The sequence below is a fragment of the Scomber scombrus genome, chromosome 6, assembly GCF_963691925.1.
Source record: "Scomber scombrus chromosome 6, fScoSco1.1, whole genome shotgun sequence".
Lineage (NCBI taxonomy): Eukaryota > Metazoa > Chordata > Actinopteri > Scombriformes > Scombridae > Scomber > Scomber scombrus.
In genome coordinates, this window is record NC_084975.1 from 28126178 (window position 1) to 28149365 (window position 23188).

Here is a 23188-nt window from a genome sequence, read left to right on the forward strand (position 1 = left end):
ATCCCCTGAAACTCCCCAGGGCTCTTGTGCTATATCTCAGCTGTCGGACAAGGCCTATATCTCTCATCTGTATATGTGTGTGTGTGTGTGTGCGTGCATGTTGGTGCTCCGTCTCTGTCTCTGCCTCATGCCGCTGAGGGCCTTTGAAGCCTGATAGCTGGTCAGTGTAACTATAGTTTTGTCCACTTTCAGTAGTCACATTAGATGCTGTATCTAAATACTCTACTTAGAACAGATGTAGAAAACACGGATTAGATCTTTTCCAAAGTACTGAGAAAGAAAAAAAAACATGAGTATGGGCAGCCAAAGTACAGAACATCAATAATGTTTGCAGTGTGTCTTCAGCCAATCAGAATATATCTAATTATTTACAATCAAATAACTCAACCTGCTCTGAGTTACAGCTGTGTAGCTGCAATAAATTATTATGTAGCCTGTTTGCTCAAGAGAAATTAAAATTGGATGTTAATGGCATTATTGACACAGTCTCGACCAGGGGGCATCATGATCAAACCATCGCCATACCAGTAACTATCTACAACTCTAACTGAATGACACTATATTGCATTTAATGGTAATATTGAACAAGAAAATGGTAATGAGAACGCTTTAAACTTACTGTCCATTATTTAACGTTAAATAAATAAAGCTCACAGACATGTAGCTGCTGACACTAAAAATCTCTTTGTATCCTTTTATTAGTGCTGCAATTTAATTTTGAAAAAAACAAAACAAAAAATCCAAAAAACAATAATTTAGCTCCTAGTTATAGCCAAGAACAACAAGCTAACACTGACACTGATTACTTGTGGACTATAATTAAAAGTAGTAATTTAAAGGTGCACTGTGTAGAATTTAGTGGCATCTAGCAGAACAGACTTGGTAGAAATGGAATATAATACTCATAAGTATGTTTGATTAAGAATTGTTGTGTTTTTTATGCCTTAATTTAGCCCTTTATATCCAAATAGGGAGCCGGTCCTCTTTCACGGAGCCCACCATGTTGCACCGCCATGTTGCTACGGTAGCCCAGAATGGGCAAACTAAACTTTGGCTATACAGAGAACCTTTCACATTTTGCGCGAGTTTTACAGGCACTATATTCTTCTACACACTTGGAAGGGGAGGGAGCGGTATTCAGTTGATTGCATTCTGCTCAACTTCATCACTAGCTGCCACTAAATTCTACACATTGGTTTCAAGTAGTTTAAAAATGTTCAACTTTAGCAGCACGACACCTCTGACTTATTTGCTAGCTAGCTTATTTTGCAAGTTCATTGGCATCAAGTATAAGGAGTTGTTTGTCGAGTCTTGTAGCTCTACTTGCTCCTTTCGCTTTATGGTACTGTTTTAGTTCAGTTGTTGTTGAGCACAGATACAGCAATCACATAAAGTTAGTAGCTAGCTGGCAGAATAAGTTAAGCATTTATTGGCTAAAGAGTCCGATTTTTTTCTCAGGGAAGTCCAAAGCAGAGCTAACAGACCAGCATGTCCTGCTGGAGATATTGGTATATGCAGGATTTGTAGGCGGTGTCAGGCTGTTTTGGAGCCCTTTCTGCCCTAGTGGCTTCTTTAATGGTCACAAATTGATTAATGAGCTTCAAATTTATGTTTGGTGTCTGAATTAATTATAGATTTATGCATAATGTAATTATAAATAACTATACAGTATGATACTGGATTCAGAATATCATTTTTTCCTTTTCCAAATACTTTGCCCTTTTGCAAGATGATCATCGTCTTGGAGACAAACAAGATTTAAAATCGGTACACATTTTTGATCCAACTACACAGACATTATAACTTACTCTCCCTGATTAAAGCTCACCTCAAGGCTGGGTGGCAAAGTACAGGCTGTCAATCGTGCACTCAAAATGTTACTAAACTAAAAGTACAGTAATTATTCTAAGTTAAAAAACAAGTATCAAAAGTACCTGAACATATGCAGCACTTTAATGGAGTATCTGGTTGAAATTGAGCAAATTTAAACAATGATATGCTTTTGGGCACTTGTATTTACAGTATAACAATGCACTACAATGTTTATACTTATTATAGGTGTTTGAGTATTATAGGAGTAAAGAGTAACTGTATAAAGTAACATAAAAAGGAAATACTCAAGTAAACTACTGTACCTCAAATTTATAAAGTGGCTGACTGGGACAACTTACCTTATCATTCTTATCAGGGCATTTAGTTTGGTGTCCTCCTGTATTTCCCAGCATGCCTCAGCCAGACTTCAACCTGAGCAGGGTTTTATCAGCCAGAATAACTGACGACACCTCAAGTCTGAGTTGAGCAACATGTAGCCAGACTTGTCATGCTTACGGTTCTGGGAAGAAATTTGAACATAAATGTTGGTCAACAACAGGGGAACAGGTTGTCATTACTGCAAACTACTGGGAACACCTGTCTGAATTCAGCAGAGGTTTTTCACATCATCATTAATCATTAATGATCCAGGTGTCCCAGTAAGCTGTGAAAGTGACCTCAATGTAATGTAATCCTTTTTAATTTTATGAATTACACCTGTGCTTTTCCTACTGACACATGCTGCAATGTTTGCTGTGGAAAAGTTCTATAGGGTCATTACTGGGGTTTTCACTGATGTATTTTATGAATTAATGAATAAATGATGTCTTATTTATTGTGTCATGCACACAACCACAAGTATAAAGTATACCTATACTGACAAAACATGTACGATACTGCAGAAATCAGAATGAATACTAGAATAATCTTGGTCTTTAAGACAAAGTTAGAAAACATAAAGGTACAAACTAGTGTACAGGAGGCTGTAGTGTGCTGAGAAGCGCAGCATGCTCCAATAAAGGCAATGAAGACGAAAACTCCAAGTGAATTAACAAGGATTTAAACAATGCAACAACTAAAAAAGACTGCACGTTTTATGAGAGAGGAAATGCATGGTTTATGCTGATCACTGGTAGCAATAAAGTTTTGATACAGGAAAGTTTTGCCCCCTAGTGGGTTAACCCTGCAGCATGAATATACTATGACATCTCACCCACTTCCTCCTGCTCTCTACTACCACTCTAAATATGATCAAATATATCGTTTTGTGAGTGAAGATGAGAGTAGAAATGGCAAAAACGACAAATATAATTTACTACTTTCCAGACTAGGTAGTATAGAGAAGCCACAGCTTAAGAGAACAGGAACACTTTGAAAGAAAAACAGCAACAGAGCAGGAGAGAGGGGAAAAAAGAAATTAGGGCAAAGAGTAAAAGAGAAATCAACAAAAAAGAAAAGAAAAAAGGAGACATCCTCTGCGGTCAAGTTGTTCTGTGGAAGCAGGAGAAAAGGGAAACAATACTGTGGATGTTTAGATGCTCCGGTCCTGGTACAGATCAGCTCAACCTGTTCCCCTGAACACACACACACACACACACACACACATACACACACACACACACACACACACACACACACAGAGTCCTGGTAGGGCCTGCATTCCTTTGCTTACTGTCAGAGTTGCTTTAAGAGGAGGGAAATCTGACATGAATAGAGGAAAGTCGCACAAAGTATGTTAAAAAAAAGTGCTGAGTAAACATAATAAAACAATGTCATCATTTATCTTTTGGTCTGTACTTATACATTTTTCTCTTTTAACAGTGATTTTACAAACTCATTTGAACAACAACTATTACACGATTAAGGGAGGACTGGCAGTCTCTACCAGCTGTTACTCTGTATTTTACATTTTGTTCCTCCTTTTGAGGAGGATCTGTTTCATTGCTTTGTGAAACATAAAAGAAAGGAGATGTTCTTCATACCAGACCGAGCTGAAAGCTATGACAGTGTCTGGCACTGGCAGATGAAATGCTGATAGAAGAGCCATTTCCAACATGGCTAATTTCTTCAGTAAAGCCAACAGATCAACCAAGGATCTTTTTTGTGATAGTACAAGTATAATAATATATAATAACAAGAGAAATGAGCTCTTGTTATTATTTAATGTAGTCTAAGTTTTTTAAATTATAAAGCTTAAAAAAGTCCCAGTTTCAATACTACTGCCAGACTAATAACCAACTTCCTTTAATTTAATCAGCTACTAGTTTTTAATTAAACATTTTGTTCCCCCCTGACCGCTGCAACAAAGCAAACAGGAGAGCTGATATCAACCAAACACAAATGTACTGACATTGATAAGAGTCTTTTTTAACAAACTGATTCTATAATTGTGATTTCTTCCGTGATGTTTTGGAAAGATTTGGAGACATTAGACGATGTGGGCTACAGTATACCATTGAGATATACAGACATTTTTGCTTACTTTGATTATAATTGCTCCCTCCCAAAAGATGTTTTTAACAAACATAAATCTAAAAAAAAGATTTCAAAGATACATTGAAATCAATTACCAGTAAAAGTGTGTTTGAAGCACATGGACATGCACTTGCCAAACATCACATAAAGTCTCTGCAGCAACATCTTATGTATATGTCTTTTATTGAAAGATATGGTAATAGTAAATATAATATGAAATTTCCCTTTTTGTACTTATTCATGTATGTAGTTCTTTATTTATTATCACGCTGTGATTTTATGAGTTTTAGTTTGTTAATAAAGCTTTGAACATTTTTAATCAAGCACAGTCTGCATACACACAAACACAAACACATACACACACACACACACACATATAGGCTACACACTGTCCTGAGAAAGCCAAAGTAAATATAATCACCTGTGTGCGTTTACCACCAGTGTGCAAAGCCCTCAAAGCAATTACAATGCAGTTATTGCAGAATATGTTTCCCCCCAATCTAATCAATACTGATTGAACTGTCTTTGTATTCAAACTGACTGTGACCTCATATTTTATAACTTCTCTGACAGAAGAAATCAAACAGAGAGAGAAAAATAGAGTGTTACATCACCGAATAGCATCCAGGGTATAAAGGGAGTAACATATAAAAATGAGTCTGGGGGAAAGGAGAAAAAGGGAAATGGATTAAATGAAATAAAGAATTGATTTGTAATATAAACAGAAGATTACATGGTTTCCAACAACATTAACTGAAAGGCCAGTTCTATCAATGCCAGCAAGCTACTATTTGATTAACCAACACACCGCACAGATGCTGCCAAATGGCCCACTGACCCAATCTGCTTGTCTCTTTTGGACCTCATCCACTAAGCCCTAATAAGCAATTGAGTGCAGGTGAGCTCGATCACTAACTCACCGGTAAGGAGGGGGGAGGGCCGTACCAGGTGGAGAAACACAGGAGAGAAAAACACACGCAGACACAAACAAGGCTAAGGCCGTGACATAGAAATTGTCCACCTTTAAGGTCACTTCTGCAGCTGAACTGATGTGCTGTGCACACTTAAAAATACATTTTTTAAATCATGTGCACATTGACGTTGTTACACACCAGCTGCTCGGAAACACTCTTGCTTCATCTCACACTCTTGATTCTTTGTTGTTTGAGAGCAGAACAAAGAGAAGAAGATGATCAACATGAAGAGAGGCAGAGGTGAATGATGAGCAGAGAGAAACAGATACACAAAATCTTAAAGGTCTCACAATGTATTCGGTATCTTTTAAATATGAATGTCAGGTGACTTGTACATATTGGTAGACAAGTGGCCAGACAGCTGGTGACCCCTGTATCTTAGTGGAATCATGTGTGGTAGAAGATTTTCAGTGTTGTTGTTTCCTGCTGTAAACATGATGTTAAGCTGAAGATAATTTCTGGAGGTTTCAGCTTCTGTCGGACTCAACAGCAGCACATTCATCTTGATGTGTCATGTCTAAGCATCACCTTTTAGTCAGTGTGTTAAGTTTAACTCTTCGTCTTGAATGGTAACATTTTTGGTAAGCAATTTCTCCCCAAAATACCCAAGTTTCAGAACATTAAAGTTAAGCCAGTTAATATTTCATGTGTTTACACTGGAGTCTGGTCAGTAAACGGCAGACAGATTCAGTCTCTACCGCCACCTTGTGGTTTATCTGTGACAACATCTTCACAACGGTCAGGTTCAAGTTCAACCTCTTACAGATGATTGTAGAGGCCCGTCTGCTGGATCAACACCACTTTATTTTCCTTTGTTGGGTTCTGACAATCATTTTGTAATGCTTTTAATCATCATTTAATCAAGAAATGTATTGTCATGATGCTCTTGTGGTTCCACTAAAATAAATTCATGTATTATTCATTTAACATTGTTGGTACATGTCAGGTGCACCAACAGACCCAAAGCTACTTTGTATTTACTGCTCTCTGTGTGTCTCAATATAAACAGCATGTTTAGTAAAGTGTGGTTAAATACACTGTCCTAGTCACCCTGTAGGAGTGTAGCCTAGTTATGAAACTATTTGTAGCAGTTAACGTTAATTTAAGTGTTATATTGTTAAGTGATGACTTGTTAGAGATGTCAGTCTTCTAACAGCTTGAGATGCTTCAAGATGAACCACAGTGGAATAGATAGATAGATAGATAGATAGATAGATAGATAGATAGATAGATAGATAGATAGATAGATAGATAGATAGATAGATAGATAGATAGATAGATAGATAGATAGATAGATAGATAGATAGATAGATAGATAGATAGATAGATAGATAGAGATTGTATTTGTCATTCAGACCATATACTATACAGTGTATATCAGAACGAGATCGTTGCAATGGCTCAAAAATGTCTAGTGCAGTGTATTAAAAAAAATTAGAGAGCAGATATGCTTACTGTACAAATATTCAAGGCTGTTACAGCTTGAAAAGGGGAAGCTGTTAACAGGTGTCGTGATAATAAACTCACAGCAAAACTCCCTATGTAAACACACGATATAATATTTCTTTTTTTTATGTATGTTGTACAATTCATTTGATGTGTTTTGACAGCTGATTTTTCCACTCGCTGGTATCATCTTCAGGAACATTCTTTACCAGCTCTCCTCAATGCCCAGCTCTAACTACAAACTAAACTAACTAAAACTAAACCAAACTGACCTTTAGACGCATTCAGCCGATGTAAAAAAAATAAATAAATAAATAAAAATGACTTAAATACAGTATTAAAGCGACTGTAACGCGATTGTCTTCCACTGTTACAGATTTACACTGAAATGTTCATTTTAAATCATTAAAAACAATCTAAATATTCATGTATATTCATGAAAAACGAAATCCAGTTTCACTTTCATTTTCCCCAATTTAAAAGTAACAATCACATGACTCATGACTCATCACTGTTTACACACAGTCAGCTGTAAGTTTCATTTCTCCTCACAGAATTGTAAACTCAGCTGTGACTCTGGCAGAGTCATTTCAGCAGTTATGTTTACATGGGGAGAGGACAGTCAGGGGGGGTTTCGGGTGAAAAAGGGTTCAGCAAGTGCAGCAGGTGATGGAGTTTACTTTCTAAAGCTCGGTTTTCACATCAAGGATCTGTCAGCAGGTCACAGTGCGCTCGCTTTCGTCAAAAGTGATGGAAACGCGTTCATTATCCGCACAAACGAGAGCAACGATGGAAGAAGAGTGAGAGGAAACCAGAGTGAGCATCTCTATTTTTTTTATATACAACACAGTAACTTTTAACCACAAAGCTCCGGTAATGACATTTTCTTGTTGCAGCATTAATAACACTAACCTTAATTTATAGAGCAATAGACGAATTTAACAGGAAGACTGTTCCAGTGTGAGTTCTGTTGTGAAGGTAACTTTATTGTGACTGCTCAGACAGATGACAACCACTACTGTGTTTTTCCAGAGTCTCTGAAATACGAAGAGAAGATTCAGTCTGTGAGTTGTGGCGATGATGTGGTCACACTGCTGTCTGAAACAGGCAGAGTTCTCTATGTGGACTCAGCTCACCCTCCTTTTACACCCAGGTAAGAAAAAAAAAACATTGTTGCTGTCAATCAGGGACCCAAACAAACAGCAACCTGTGCAAATAGAGTTGGATCATGAAATTGTGTTCATTTTACTCTTTTTTTGATTGTTTGTTTTTTGGTAAATTCTGCATTCGAAATCTTGACAGCCATAGTTCTGATCATTACAGAGCAATGTATTTGAGCTGAGCTGTTTCCTTCTTGTCTCTCAGGCCGCTGGAAGTGTTGTGTAACATACCAGTATCTCAGGTTGCTTGTGGGAGCCAGCATTCTGTTGCCCTGACCAAAGGTACAGTAAAGTTTACACTATAGACTAGAACAAAAAATAACAAAAAACATATTGTAAGGTCATACAAAATCCTGTTGTCTCCCCACTCTTACAGTTTCAGTGTTATTTACTCACAGTGTCCTCTTGTTGAGCAGGCAGTGAGAGAAGCAAGATAAATAAATGCTGACATGCTTATCTATGTCACCTTTAATTGTGGCAATTACAACATCAGGGTGCTATAAAGGAAACTAAACATGTTTTTTAGTAGGGTGAGGGCATTAACAGTGCAGCAATGTCCTGTACAGCAGAATATAGCATAATGTAATAATTATGAAAAGCTAAATCTTATTCTGTTATATTATTTACTAGGTTAACATAACTTAAGTATACACTGCTTTAAAATTAAGGGAACACTTAAATTACACATCTTGATGTTGATGAACAAATTATTTAAGTGTAAAATCTTTACTGATGCACATTGTATGATGTGTTAACAACAAAATAATGTAACAACAGTCAATGGAAACCAAAATTATCAACCCACTGTGGGCTGGATTCAAAATCACACTGAAAATCAAAGTAAATAATTGAAATGACAGCTGATCCAACTTGAACATGAATTTCATCACAGCGACTCATAATGTGACTCAATAGTGTGTATGGCCTCCGTGTGCCTGTATACAGTCGCAACAACGTCTGAGCATGCTCCTGATTAGTCAACGGATGATCCTCCCAAACCTGGATCAGGGCATCAGTGAGCTCCTGGACAGTCTGTGACAGTACTTGGTGGCGTAAGATGCACAGATACATAACGTCCCATAGGTGCCCAATTGGATTTAGGTCAGGGGAACGTGAGGGCCAGTCAATGGCATCAATGCCTTTTTGTCATCCAGGAACTGCCTACAAACATTGGCCATGTGAGGCTGGGTATTGTCCTGTGCCAGGAGGAACCCAGGGCTCACTACACCAGCGTAAGGTCTGACAAGCGTTCTGAGGATTTCATCCTAGTACCTAACAGCAGCCAGGGTACCGTTGGATATGACATGGACGTTTGTGTGACCCTCTGAGAAATATGCCTCCCTCGACCAGCACTGACCCACCGCCAAACCTGTCATGCTGGATAATGTTACAGGCAGCATAACGTTCACCACATAATCTCCAGACTCTTTCATGCCTGTCACATGTGCTCGTATGTGTCATTTTAAATTTATATAATTTTAATGAAACGTTCATTATCTACTTGGCCCTTTATAGACACTACAACGCTCATACTTCAGGAAGCTCTAAACTTTCACATTCAACAAGTGCTGTCTGTCCACCAGTGCTGAACTTTAATGCAGAAAGATTTGAGCAGTCAATGCAGATGCTTGTATGTAAAAATGATATCATAGGTCAGTATGATGTCCCCATAGATGGTCAGGTGTACACATGGGGCCAGGACTCCAGAGGCCAGCTGGGTCTAGGAAGGAGGAAACTTGGTGCCAATTCACCCCAACATCTCAGATCTCTGTCATCGATCCCCCTGGTCCAGATCGCTGCAGGGGGGGAGCAGAGCTTTGCCCTCTCTGTCTCTGGAGGGGTGTTCAGCTGGGGTAGAAATGACTGTGGACAGCTCGGGCTGGGAGACACTACAGGTAATGTTAAATTAGAATGAATTTAGTCTGTATTTGTTTTGCCACTAACCCTAACCCTGTTTTGCCACCAATACGATCTGGCTACCTTAACTTTGTTTTGAATATATTATATTTCGCTAACATAACCTTGACTGTTTATAGACAGACACACACCAAACCCTGTTCATTCTCTGGACATGAAGAAAACTATTCACATCTCTTGTGGAAAGGACCACACTGCCATTTTGACAAAGGTTAGTCAAAGAAAGTTTTCCAACAGTCATGTTGTAACCTACAGCAGCACATTTTATTGATGGAAAAGGACTGCTTTCTATCTCCTAGACCAGTGGTCTAGGAGATAGAGATAGTGTCTCCTCACTCTAACTCGTTATCAAGCAGCTGAGGCTCGTCAAAGGGCTTGATAACGAGTTGATTATTAGAATCAGGTGTGTTAGAGTGAGGAGATACCTAAAACATGCAGGGCAGTAGCTCTCCAGGAGCAGGGTTAGAGACCACTGTCCTAGACCATGGACATTATGAAGAAAATAACAAATTTACTCACCAAATGACAGCCTTATGTAACTGGAAATTTTGAGAAATATTCTGGATGGTTTTGTGAACCAAAGCCTCAGTTTTCAAATGTCCACTGTCATGAAAACATGAAAAAAACAAAAGAAAATGTGCAAAGTACAGACATTGTACATTTACATTGACACTGCACTCCCTTTGTTCCCCTGCAAAGCACCCGCCAAGTTTAGAGTTGATTTTTCAGCGGTTCAAGAGATACGCGAAGGACATACAGACACACAGACATACAGACACTCAGAGATGCCTACCTTTAGTAGATTGATAGACACAATCAAACCTGCATTACTGACTTTTGGCCACTTGGGGGCAGCAGAAACAAGCTATAAACACATCATCTTATTGAATAAGTGTCTTATTTACACATCCAGCAAATACAGACCAACTTTAGCATTTAGAAATGATGCCGATCAGAGCTGTTAGTGAACCAAGACAGTTCAGTCATATGCTGTAAAACCAAAAGCAAAAAGCCAAAAGACACTACATAGAGTTCAGAGAAACTGCATAGTTGGGTGATATTTCTCAAATACCAACTTACTGTGGATAAATACAACAATTACTGCAGGACTTCAAACTATGGTTGTCTGGTTGCTTCCCCAGGATGGTGAAGTGTTCACGTTTGGCTGTGGTCAGTATGGACAGCTTGGGCACAACTCATTCAGTGATGAACTATGTCCTCGGCTTGTTGCAGAGCCCCAGGGGTCAAAGGTCATCAAGATTGCATGTGGACGGTACAGTACATCACCTTACATAATGCAATTATTCTGAGCCTGTTTTGCTCAGTGTCTTCACATCACATCACAAGAGTCAAGAAAGTAATGGTCTTTTAAAACCATAGATGACTACTAAACAGTAACTGGTAAACAGTGGCAGTTCAGTATTACAGGCCTGGAAAGTGCTCCAATGAAACTTGAAAAGTAGTATAACAGTGTATGTCTACATGTCTCATCTTATATTAAAAATGCTGTTTTTAAATGTACAATCTATTCAGACATCACACATTAGTGATGACGGACTCCAAGAAAGTCTACTCCTTTGGGTGTGGAGAGCAAGGCCAGCTGGGACATGGAGAGGAGAGTCATCAATCTGTGCCGCTGCCTGTTCAGCTACCACAGGGTAACTCCATTTATGCTATAGTATTTAGTACAATAACCAAACTGAATAGTAAAATGATAGATGATATTTTAACTCTATCATTACTGCAGACGCCATTGATGTTCCCCAAATTCGGGACATCTACGCAGGAGGAAACTGTTCATTTGCAACATGTTCGTCTACTGAGGTACAAACAATTACACATCCATTACAGACCATGATGGTGGGAAGTGTAACAATAAGGTGACACTGATGATTTATATGTGTGTAGTCACTTTTTAAACAATTCAACTTGTTTCTTTAGCAGGACATTCATGAGGGGTCAAACAGTGACAGTATGAACAAGGTTCAGCACTGTCTTGATGGTTTGATTGACAGATGGACCTCTGAACATGATTCAAAGTCATGGGAAAAGATAAAACAGTAAGTATATTGAAGTAGCTTGATGTTTTAACACTTCATAGCTATCAGGACTATGTTATCAATACAATACACCTAAAATATTATATCTTCACAGGGAAATCCAAAGGACATTTTCATCTGCATCCTGTGTGAATCAAAGCTTCCTTGAGCAAAGGTAAAGGCAGTACCTCTGTGCATGATCATCTTTTTTTAGCTGGTGAATAGTAACATTTTTGGCCACACCAGTGGCATTGCTCTAGGGATGGAAATGTTAGTGTCCAGTTAGTCCACCACTTTGGTCCAGACTGAGATATCTCAACAACAATTTAATGTACTGTGATTAAATTGGTGCAGATTACCATGGTCTCCAGGGGATTAATCCTACTGACTTTGGTCACTTTTCATTTATTTGACAGCAGGTCAAATTTTCACTTATCCAGTGAAATATATCTACATACAGTATTTCTTCTTTCATACAATTATGGTTCCTAGACAATATATTCAATTAACTTTGGTGAGCATTCAAACTTTCATTAGCACCATTAGCAGGTCAAAGTTTTATTTGCAGTTTATTTTATGACCAAACATTTCTACCAGCCTCAGCTGTACTTTCTGTTCAGTGCTAATAGTACATGTTAGCATAACGATGCAATTAACTAAGAAGGTGATCATAGTAAACATACCTGCTAAACATTAATACATAAGTATGTCCACAACTGAGCTGCTAGTGTAGATGTAGACTCTCAGTCTTGTCTCTTTGTGTTTTTAGCAGAGATAAGCATTTCCAAACCTCTCCAACATACTCCGGCTTGAACTTGTCAGTTGCACGCCGCAATTTCAAGAAATTGGTCAAGAAGAACAATGTTCTGGCAGAGGTATGTAACTCACATATATGTTATATGTATGAAATGTTTTGTCTTTTCACAGTGATCTACGAGAAGTGTTACAGTTAAAACGGCCAGTGTTTATTTTGTACAACTATACAGTAAATAATTAATACAAACCCTGTTTATAATGAGTATGTTGACTTTTTTGGTCTGAAACAATGTGCTGTTAGTCCTGATATTTTCCCTCTAAACACCAACTTGAATATAGACACACACACAAATACTGAACTCAATTGCTGTAGACTAGAGTGACCATTTCAAACTAATTTCAAATTAACAGGTGGAGGCTGCTGTCACAAAGTTGATTCCTTCCCTTAATGAGAAACCAGTAGGAGTGGAGGGGCTGAGGATCTATCTGCTTCTCATTGAGCTTCTGCATGTGATCCAGAAGCACAAACAACCAGAGAGCACAAATCTCACCAAGGCAGTCGCTGCTGTCATAGTAAGACTGTCTGCTGACAGCCTCCAGGTCATAGGTAACATAATACATTTTATTTTTCATTTTAATAAGAGGCACTACTTTAAAAAATGTAATACTGACGAATCAAAACCCACCTTTTTAATATTTTGGAGGTAAAACAGGCTGCAACAAGTTTATCAAAAATAAGTGTGGGGAGTAAAAGAACAATGACCAGCCACAGTGAGTTGTTGGATAAAGAGCAGCAGGTGACAGGCTGCACACCTTCTGAGTAAGGTCATTACTGTAACTCCTTATGTTCTCCTGTAGTGTGAAAAACTACTGTTGTCAGCAGCATGAAATCAGATCATGGTTGCAATTACTTATGACAAACTTCTTTATTAAAAGAACAGCTGCTCTTCTGGTACTTGTGAAAAAGTAGCTGCTCATTGAGTGTTTTCTGTATTAACCTGTTTCAGGTTAATGTGTCATGTAACTTATATGTAAGCACTGCTTTTAGTGATTGTCACTCATAAATGTGGAAGTACCACAGTTGTCTCACATACTCATTCATGGATTTGGATTTGCTTAATGTGTGTAATGAATGCAAGAAAAAAAAAAGATCTCCGGTTGTAAGTTGCTGCTACGTGTTGCAAATTTGGTGAAGTGGGCGTCTGGACTGAAATCTTAAACTTGACTTCTGCTCTGTTTTGAAATGCTCACTGACAATAATGTTTGCTAATCTCTATGCATTCTTCCTCAGGGGACTGGTGGTCCTCACTGTCAGCTTCCACCATGATTGAATATATTGATGTGTGGAAGCAGACCCTCTCAGTGATCCTGTCCTTGCGTCCAGTTCCACGCAACACTGGAGTCAAAAACCTGCTACTGGTCCTCCAATACTTGTACAATGTTAGTATCAGTTGCTGTTTGTATTTTTTGTTCATGTCTCTCAGAATAATCCTCATTCAGGAATTCTACACACTTAATACAAAATCAAGATTATTTTTTTCACCTAATTGATAAAGCACTTTTGTTTTAAAGGCCAACAGCAGGACTGCAGAAGCTGGAAGAGTCCCAGACAACAACTTTTGTTTGTTGATTGACCAAGAATTTCTTAAAGAGGACCTGTGGCTTTGGCGTTCATGGTCACAGCACAAGGTATAAAAAAAAAAGAAGAACAAACTGGTTGAGCAGTGAGTGAGCTGAAGGCATGTGCTTTTATCTACATGTGCCTGTTCATGCATGTTGAAACATGTCACATATTGCAAAATTAAAGTAACCTTATGTTTCTTTGTTTTTCAGAATGTGCCTGTTGAGCCACTTATCCTTTGTAGCTTCCCAATTGTGATGGATCTGCAAACAAGGAAAAATGTATTTGAGGGGAATACTGAATGCACCATGGTAACTAAAGCCTTGAACTGTGCCTCATGAGAACAAACCTTTTCACACATTTCTGTGTTGGATAATAAAACTGATAAGAAATCCCTTATTATCAGTGGGCATTATTTGTGCCTGATAAACATTTTTCTCCGTTTGAGAAACACATGAAAGTTACCTATTATTATCTATTGGTTATGAAAACAAAAATGGTCCAAGAATCTATAAACAGTGAAATCTTGATCTGTATTCTAGATGGAAACAATGGGTCAATCCTGGTGGGATATATATTGGCAATGTGGACGTGAGGCGCTGCCTGAAAAGTTGCTCCTTAGACTGGACTTGATGAAAGCATCAGTTTTGGAAGACGCCTTTGAACAACTGGCTGCTGTTGACCACAGTGACTACAAGAAGCTACTTGTGGTAAACATGTAATTTTGTTCTGAAAGCCACATCATGGCCAAGTCACACTAAAAAAGGTTGCATTATTGTTTAGTAACTTTTGTATGAGTACGTACTTAGTTTGTGCCTTTCTGTCTTCTAGGTCTATTTTGATGCAAACAATCATCATTTTCATGATGATAATCTCCACAAGAAAGATTTTTTTCATGAAGTGTTTCATAAGATGTTCTCTGCTGAAACTGGGATGTTCATATTCAATGACTCCAAAACACTGGCATGGTTCCCCTCAAGAGTAAGACTTCAAATCCTCATATAGAAAAATAGAACAATAGATTTTGTTTTTTCAATGGATTTCCCTTTGATGGTGAACTACCTCACAGGAATGAATGAATCATCAATCATATACCTAAGCAATTCATAGATTCCATTTTAATTGTCTCTACCATCATCAATAACAGGCAACACAGGACGAGAAGAGTTACTTCCTATTTGGAGTTCTGTGTGGATTGGCCTTGTTCTACAAGTGCATCATACACTTACCGTTCCCACTGGTTCTGTTCAAGAAACTGCTCGGTGTAAAGCCTTCACTGGAGGATATGATGGAATTCAGCCCAGATCTCGGAAAGTAAGAAGAAATTAATGTAAATTCAAATCACAAATATATATAAATAATAATATATAAATATAATTCCTTTTATTGTGTTTCAAGGCATCTGCATTACATCCTGCAAGACTGCAGTGATGATGGAATTGAAAAACTGTATTTGGATTTCATAGTAGGTGCTTTACAGATGGTCAAAAACTTATCTCATTTATTTGCTTTCTGCTATCCAACTCCTTCCTAAAGCAGTGATGTCATTTACTTGTTTTCTCTTGTAACTTATCAACAGATCAACTGGGACAAGACAGACATTGACCTTGATCCTGACAATCCTGAAAAAACGCTGACAAGTCAAAATAAGTAAGACCTTCATAACATTTATTCCTTTACATGTGTTTTGTTATTTAAGTGTAATTTTAAAAAGTGAAATCAGCATTAATACACATTATACTAACAGAAAATTTGGTATAAATACATTATTGAGGAATTGAGTTGCTTATAAAAGCTTGAGAGCATACTTGGTAACAAATATAGACTTAGGAACTGTTGATCCAAGGCCTTATATAGGAGGTCTAAGATATAGTTTGGAGCCAGTCTATAATGCCTCAAAAGTAAGTAACAAAGTTGCATTTCAGAACTTACTATACTGATAGTTATGTTTCACGGCAAACTGCTGGTATGATTAACATGAATATATAATTGTGTATTATCTGCATAGAAATGACAAAGATATCTAAAATACTTATATTACCAAGGTAGGGATGTAAATAGAGAAGAGAATGAGGCCCAGACTTGACCACTGAGGTTCACCATAAGCTTTGTAGATGAGGAAATGGAGCTAAACGTTTCACAGAAAAATGGTTTTCAGAGATCTAGGATTTAAAATGTAAAATTGGCAAGTCACATATTATACCAACATGACAACTGAGTTGATTGAGTAAAATGTTATGATTGACAATGTCAAATGCAGCAGTTAGGTTAAGTTGGACTAAGAGTGAAGGCAACCATCTGCTGAAAAGTAGAGGTTGGTTAATATATGTCTCTTTGCTATGCCCAGACTTAAAACCTGATGGGATTTTTGGAACTCATATAATTTATCAGTTGTGTATAAACTACTTTTTCCAAGGCTTTCAAAAGAAGAGTTTTGGTATATGTTGATATTTACAAAGAGCAGTAAAGTCAACACAATATGTTTGCTTTTAGAGGAGTGGGAGGACTAAAACATGTTTGAAATAAAATTAAACAGAGCCTATGGTGAGAGAGCAGTTTAAGATGTGTGGAGATTTTTGTTGAATTAAAACGTTAACTCACTACACAGGAAGGAGTTTGTGGATGCCTACGTGAATTATGCCTTCAACACATCAGTGGTGAGGCTGTTCCAGGAGTTCGATCGAGGCTTCTTCCAGGTGTGTGACCGGGATTTGGTGAAGCTGTTTCGGCCAAAGGAGCTACAGGAAGTTATTGTGGGCAAAGACTTCCATGATTGGACAAAGCTGAAACAGGTACAGTCCATAACAAGAGCTCCTCTTTTTCAAGTTTTCTCTGCAGCATGCAACTGACTTAGCACATCTTCATTTGAACATGAAAAATAAACTGGAGTAACTATAACACTCTGTTTCACTGTATTTAGAACACAATTTATGTGGGGGTTTACCATGCCGGACACCCCACCATACAGATGTTTTGGGAGGTTTTTGATGAACTAACTGAGGATCAGAAAACAGCTTTCCTTTGTAAGTATTGTACCTCATTTTAACATGAAAAACTTGTGAAAACACTTCACTACAATTTATACACTCACATTTAAATTAGATTTTTAATCTACTACACTAGACTTCACATATATCAAAGAAAAGCAACTAATCATTATAATCAAATTAAGTCAGTTGTCAATACTGTTTAATCACCCAGAGCTATTTCTGCCTAGATGGTTCATGAACATTTTACATTTACTGTTCTGTACCCTATGTGGTAAGTCTTTTGTGGAAAAATGCACATAAGCGTTAATGATTTTTGATCAGAAAAAGTAGTTGCTTGAAATCAAAATAATGAATCGGTCTAGTTAGCATGAGTAGTGATAAAATCTGGGCTAAATACAGAGACTGTCTGCAAAGAAAGGGCAGTGCAGAGCTTAACACTGATGATTTCACAAAAATAAATAAATCAAAAAGGAAGAAACTCACTCATTACTATCTTTCTCTGTCATTCACCAGGGTTTTTGACAGGTTTTGAGAGGGTTCCTATTCTTGGTGTGGATACGATCAAGATGACAGTTGAAGATACACAAATTGACGCAAACCTTACCTATGACTGGTACTACCCTAAGGCACATACATGTAACTCTACCCTAGAGTTGCCCATATACTCCACCAAGGAGATCATGCGAGACAAGCTGACAGAGACCCTGAGCAAAAAGAGAAACTGATGTGGGACTGTACCCTGATGATACACTACTGAGTTCCATGGGGGATCCCCAACAAAGGACTATACAGTAAAACTCTTATAGTGCACTTTGAGTCTGCTATTGTAACAGCAGACTTGAATGGTTTAAAACTTAATGTGATGGTGATTTGTGTGGAAAGGGTATATCTGACGGAAAATACTGATGAAAATATATTGTACATTTGTATTCTGCCGAGATGTCTTAACTTATGTAAGTAAGTGTTGAATATCCTCAGGGAACAAAGAGTGGGATAAATTATTATTATACTTTTTAATTGTATTTATTTATTTATTTGTATTGTTTATTTTGGCCTCTGTTGAACAATGATAAACACAATGGTACAAAAGCAATAGTTTTTGTTGCTTGAAGAACCGTCCGCTCTTCTTTATTTTCTCAGATTGTCATTGAAATATTTAATGACATATTAAGAAATGATTACCTTCTTATACAATGATGTAAAGGATGTGGAGATGTGCTTCCTGGATTTACACAGTGATGATTGTGGTGCATAAACATATATAAAACCATTAAATAAAAACACTCACTGCCCTTACTGTTGCTGAGTGGATTATATAGGTTAGATGGATCATATAGCAGCATTTTAAAATGTGTAATTGTGAAATGAAGGTCATGGTTAATGTGTTTATATTTGTTTTCTTGTAACTGTCCTTTTTTAATCTTTTTTAAATCTTATCTCAATGTTTATATTAAGTTGTTGCATTAATGAAATTATGCATGTATACTATTTTGTAAAACAATGAAAATAAAGACCTTTTCTTTTTTTAAATGTATTTATATATTATCGGACTGGAATTAAAAAAAGAAAGTATCAACCTCAATGTAAGTACTAAATATAAATGAAAAGACAGTTTAATAAGAAGAATATCTTAGTGTTTTAAAGAATGAAATTACGAAACCAATAGACATTAATAATAAACCAGGGAGAAAAGGGTCTTGGCAATAATATAAAAAAATGTAATTACTACTCAGAAATGTTTAACTTTATCTCCTGTTTGTGATTAATAAAATATTTATTATCTAATTTATCTATCTATCTAATTTTTTTTTTTCTGCTGCTGTACTCTAAATCTAGAAGGATCTGGAAATCAGTGCTTTTTATTAAGATAGCAATTGATGGGAAGTGTTCATATGCAAAAATCAAGTGATCGACCATATTTCTCAAAAACAAACACCAGGAAGAAAAACATAGAATGTTCCAAATGACTTTGGAATGGAACTGATGTACTGATGATGTCATTTAGAATCCTGTAGTGTTCTAAACTTAGCTCTCAGTCACTTCACTGCCTACAAACCGAGTTAGTTTACAAAGTTTCAGTGTAGTACGTTTAGAAAAACCTTGTTTTTTGACAAAATGTCTTTTTTCGACTTAATGACGTTTTCTGAGAAAAAGTCTTCAAGTTCAACTTCGAGCTTAGACAGCAGTCCGATATCGGATAAAGCTGGTAAGTAAACTGAAAACAAACACACAGTGGTGAAGAGTAACTGAGTAAATTTACATTGTAATTAGGATGCATATTACTTTTTTATTCACATTTTAGAGTGTCTTTACAGCTCTATATTTTATTCAAAGTTGAAGCTATTTGTTACTTTGTTGATTGACATTTTGAAAACCTACTGTATTATAGACTAAACTAAAGTAACTTAATCTGAAAAACTTCAAACCAGCAAGACAATGCTGCTTAAATGAAAGTGAACTAGTGATAATAATGCTGTAATATAACATATAATCATATAAAAATGAGTGTAGTGTCAAGACAAGCTGAACATATTGATACATGTTGTGTTGACTGATTGACTCCATGTTGCAACATTTTCTCCTTTTCTTTCCATTTCTGTCACCACTAGCTGATAAAAAGGAAGAACCGAAACCCTTTGAGGTCAAAAGGCACAACATCCTGCACAGCAGCACATGTAGATACCTGATCCTGGACTTTAGCGGTGAAGGAGTCTTTGGCACAGTTGCCAAGTGTGTGAATTTAATCACTGCACAGCATGTGGCACTGAAGATTCAAAAAACTCAAGATACTGCCGAAGCTAAAAGAGAGGTAGATCATCAGTGTTTTTAATTGTTATGCTTTTTGACTTGCTTGAATTATGTTTAGCAGTTCATTAACATTGATACTAATCTGTGTCACTGTCATGAAATTGTCTTTCTTTTCTTCATAGATTGACATGCTGGAAGTTGTGAGTGTTCTTAATCCCATTGAAAAGAACATTGTACAATTTTTCGAAATGTTCGAGCTTGAAGGTCATACCTGTCTAGCGTTTGAAATGCTAGACAGGAGTCTGTACCAGCTGATCAAGGACAGACAACGGAAGCGGCTATCTCCCAGTGAGCTGCGGCCAATTGCACACCAGGTAAAGACTCATAACACATACACAGAGAAAAACATTCAAAAATGTCTTGTTGATAAGCCTGCACCCTGGTCAATGGTATCTTCAACCGTTCGCATTTCTTCCTCTGTCCCTGCAGTTGTTGACGGCCTTCGACGCCCTGAAGGGAATAGGAATCATCCACTCGGACCTGAAGCCAGATAATGTAATGCTGGTAAACCATCAGCACGAGCCCTTCAGGGTGAAATTAATAGACTTCGGCCTGGCCTGTGGTATTTCTGAGGTCAAACAGGGGGTGAAAATCCAACCTGTGGGTTACAGGTAGGTTCAATATGCCAGACTCATCTATTAACATGTTTGCAGGTTTGTGTTGCAGAGGAAAATGATCCATTAGAAGTTGTGTCAATCGTTCACACACATGCTGAATTTGACAATGTACTTAAAAGCAATTTTGGCTCTTGTATGCTACAAACAGAGCACCTGAAATCAGCCTGGGCCTCCCCATCACTGAAGCCATCGATATGTGGGGTCTCGGCTGTGTACTGATTTTCTTGTTTGTGGCCAGACAACCATTCTCTGTGCACTGCGAATATGAGATGGTAAGTAACCCTGTATACGTAGACTTGATTGCGTAGCTTCTGACATAGTGCCTCAGACAAACGTCCAGAGATATGATGTAGGATGTTGGCTGATGTGGTTCTATATATTGTCTCTCCAGATGAGGAACATCGTGGAGACAATCGGCCAACCAGCTGACCATCTCATCTGTGCTGGCAAATTCAGCCAGAGGTTTTTCAGGCTTTCCTGGAATGTAGACCATACAGAATGGTTGCTGAGGGTATTTAACAATATTTCACTTTGTTAACATCCTTTTTTGTAATCAAATATTTAGAACAAAGAATCTGAAACTGACTTTGTTCCCTTTAGACTCCAGAGCAATATCAGAAAGAAACTGGTATCGAGCCTAAAGTATGGAGGACACCGTTTAAATGTTTGGACGACCTGACAACTGTAAGTGGTCCATTTCATGAGTACAGACTGAATTCATATTTTCTTTCTTTGTCACTGAGAAACAGCAAGACTTTAAGCTGAGCTATCTATTTTGTTTCCATATCCAGTTTTATCCAGAGACACAGGAGTCCATTGAACTAGAGGATCAGAAAGCTTGTGTGGACTTCCTGAAATGTCTCCTGGAGACGGATCCTAACAGGAGAATTACTCCTGAAGAGGCTCTCAAACATCCGTATATCTCAATGGCTCATCTGACTGATGAAATAGACACCAGCTCATAGTACGTGACTGTGTTTTGGTATCAGTAGGGAGAGATAGACACATGACTGATTGAATGGATAGATGTTTTTACAGAATGACTGATTCATTCATTTATTGCCATATTTTATTCAGTGTGGACAATGCCCTCGAGAAAATGCTGGTTTGTCCGATGGATGAGGAGGAAGCAGAGCTAACTGATATTAAGGTTGAAATTGTAGATACCTCAGCCATCCTGTCTTCAAATGGCTCCCATGACACTAGTTCAAACCTGCCTGGACCAGCTGCTGATGTACCATGTGACCAAGACACAGCCACAACTGATCCAACTAAAGAGGGATCAGCTGTCGCCGCCAATACTGGTTTAGCTCCAGAGGGCCCAGATGCTGATGAGGCAGAGGACCAACATGATGGCATTGCAGGTCTAACTAAAAAGGGATCAACTGCTGATGGATCAAGTGAGCAGGAGGCAACCATGACTGGTACTATTAAGAAGGGATCAGCTGCCGCCAACAGTGTATCAGCTCCAGAGGGACCAGCCTCGACTGGCCAAGCAGAGAACACAGCAGCTGACGATGGGTCACCTGCTGCACCAAAAGTTAGGAGGGGCCCACTGAAGAGGATACGGAAGTTCTTTGGTAGGGTTTTTCGGGCCATGCTTAGAAGGAAATAGTCATTAGGCTCAACCGCACCCACCCCCCCATCCATCCCTCACTGCTTCTCAGGTAACCCCCCCATCCCCCATCCCCTCACCCCTCACTGCTTCTCAGGTAACAATCATCTCAGTTTTGTGCTTTCTTGTTATGCCCTCTGCCTCATAGCCTCTTTGTGTGTGTGATTGCAGGGTTGGAGTCAGGTGGTGGAAGCCGGGCACCAGCTGCCATCAAGTGGTATTAATACCTGTTTCTCATTGCAGACCCTCAGCCCAACTCCTGTCTCCAGCTCCAGCCTGCCTGTCTTCAGTCCTGGACCCCCTCCACCCCTATAACTTCTGTTGTAATTCTTTTGTTTTGTCTTGTTGCTATGTAAATAAAAATGCATTTAACTGAATTGTATCTTAAGTGCATCAAGCTTCTTATACCAACTACATAATAAATAAATCTGCATAATTCATTAGATTAGATCCTGCATACCATAACAGCACGTCTTCAACGATGCAGCACTTACACTGAAAGCACCCAGTTTTATGTATACAGTCAATCATTACACTATGTGTGAATATGTGAATATGTGAATATGTATGGATCTATAGGTGTGGCAGACATCACTTCAGGGTGTCGGGTCAGGACACTCTTTTAATCTTCAGGGGAGAAAATAAAAAGAAGATGCGCAGTCCAGGTGTAGAGTTGGACTGTTTATCTGTAGCTGAAAGAGAGTACACAACAGGTAGGTGGAGTGAACTTGAAGAAATAAAGTGCACAATCCAAAAGTCTAAAGCTGAATTATTTGTTTACTTATCTCTCTCTCTCTCTCTCTCTCTCTCTCTCTCTCTCTCTCTCTCTCTCTCTCTCTCTCTCTCTCTCTCTCTCTCTCTCTCTCTCTCTCTCTCTCTCTCTCTCTCTCTCTCTCTCTCTCTCTCGTTTTTATGGACGCAAACTAAAAGAAATGTCCATGAACGTCGCCGTGCTCAG

At 38.1% G+C, this 23188-nt stretch overlaps 2 protein-coding genes across 2 annotated transcripts; both read left to right on the top strand.

Moving 5' to 3' along the window:
* The first annotated feature begins 7282 nt into the window (after positions 1 to 7282).
* LOC133981796 (probable E3 ubiquitin-protein ligase HERC4) lies at positions 7283 to 18544 on the top strand. The gene is made up of 23 exons (XM_062420647.1): positions 7283 to 7523; positions 7740 to 7860; positions 8073 to 8149; positions 9541 to 9762; positions 9904 to 9995; positions 10927 to 11057; positions 11318 to 11442; positions 11532 to 11608; positions 11729 to 11844; positions 11939 to 11998; positions 12593 to 12698; positions 12991 to 13186; positions 13871 to 14019; positions 14152 to 14268; positions 14413 to 14511; positions 14743 to 14910; positions 15032 to 15181; positions 15348 to 15514; positions 15599 to 15665; positions 15780 to 15850; positions 16809 to 16992; positions 17121 to 17223; positions 17704 to 18544. Exons 1-23 carry the CDS (start codon positions 7307 to 7309, stop codon positions 17913 to 17915), a joined length of 3027 nt encoding a protein of 1008 aa, XP_062276631.1. The 5' UTR covers positions 7283 to 7306; the 3' UTR covers positions 17916 to 18544.
* A 779-nt stretch (positions 18545 to 19323) lies between these two features.
* Positions 19324 to 22545, top strand: LOC133982523 (homeodomain-interacting protein kinase 1-like). The gene is made up of 10 exons (XM_062421579.1): positions 19324 to 19396; positions 19800 to 19999; positions 20121 to 20312; positions 20428 to 20609; positions 20764 to 20887; positions 21007 to 21126; positions 21216 to 21299; positions 21407 to 21579; positions 21693 to 22155; positions 22402 to 22545. Exons 1-10 carry the CDS (start codon positions 19324 to 19326, stop codon positions 22543 to 22545), a joined length of 1755 nt encoding a protein of 584 aa, XP_062277563.1.
* Positions 22546 to 23188: the final 643 nt, after the last annotated feature.

Coding starts and splice junctions, on each gene's coding strand:
- LOC133981796 (XM_062420647.1), top strand. CDS start 7,307: ATGTTTACATGGGGAGAGGACAGTCAGGGGGGGTTTCGGGTGAAAAAG. Junction 15,182..15,347: donor TGGCATGGTTCCCCTCAAGA/GTAAGACTTCAA, acceptor CATCAATAACAG/GCAACACAGGACGAGAAGAG. Junction 15,666..15,779: donor AACTGTATTTGGATTTCATA/GTAGGTGCTTTA, acceptor ACTTATCAACAG/ATCAACTGGGACAAGACAGA.
- LOC133982523 (XM_062421579.1), top strand. CDS start 19,324: ATGACGTTTTCTGAGAAAAAGTCTTCAAGTTCAACTTCGAGCTTAGAC. Junction 20,000..20,120: donor CTGCCGAAGCTAAAAGAGAG/GTAGATCATCAG, acceptor TTTTCTTCATAG/ATTGACATGCTGGAAGTTGT. Junction 21,580..21,692: donor GAAATAGACACCAGCTCATA/GTACGTGACTGT, acceptor TATTTTATTCAG/TGTGGACAATGCCCTCGAGA.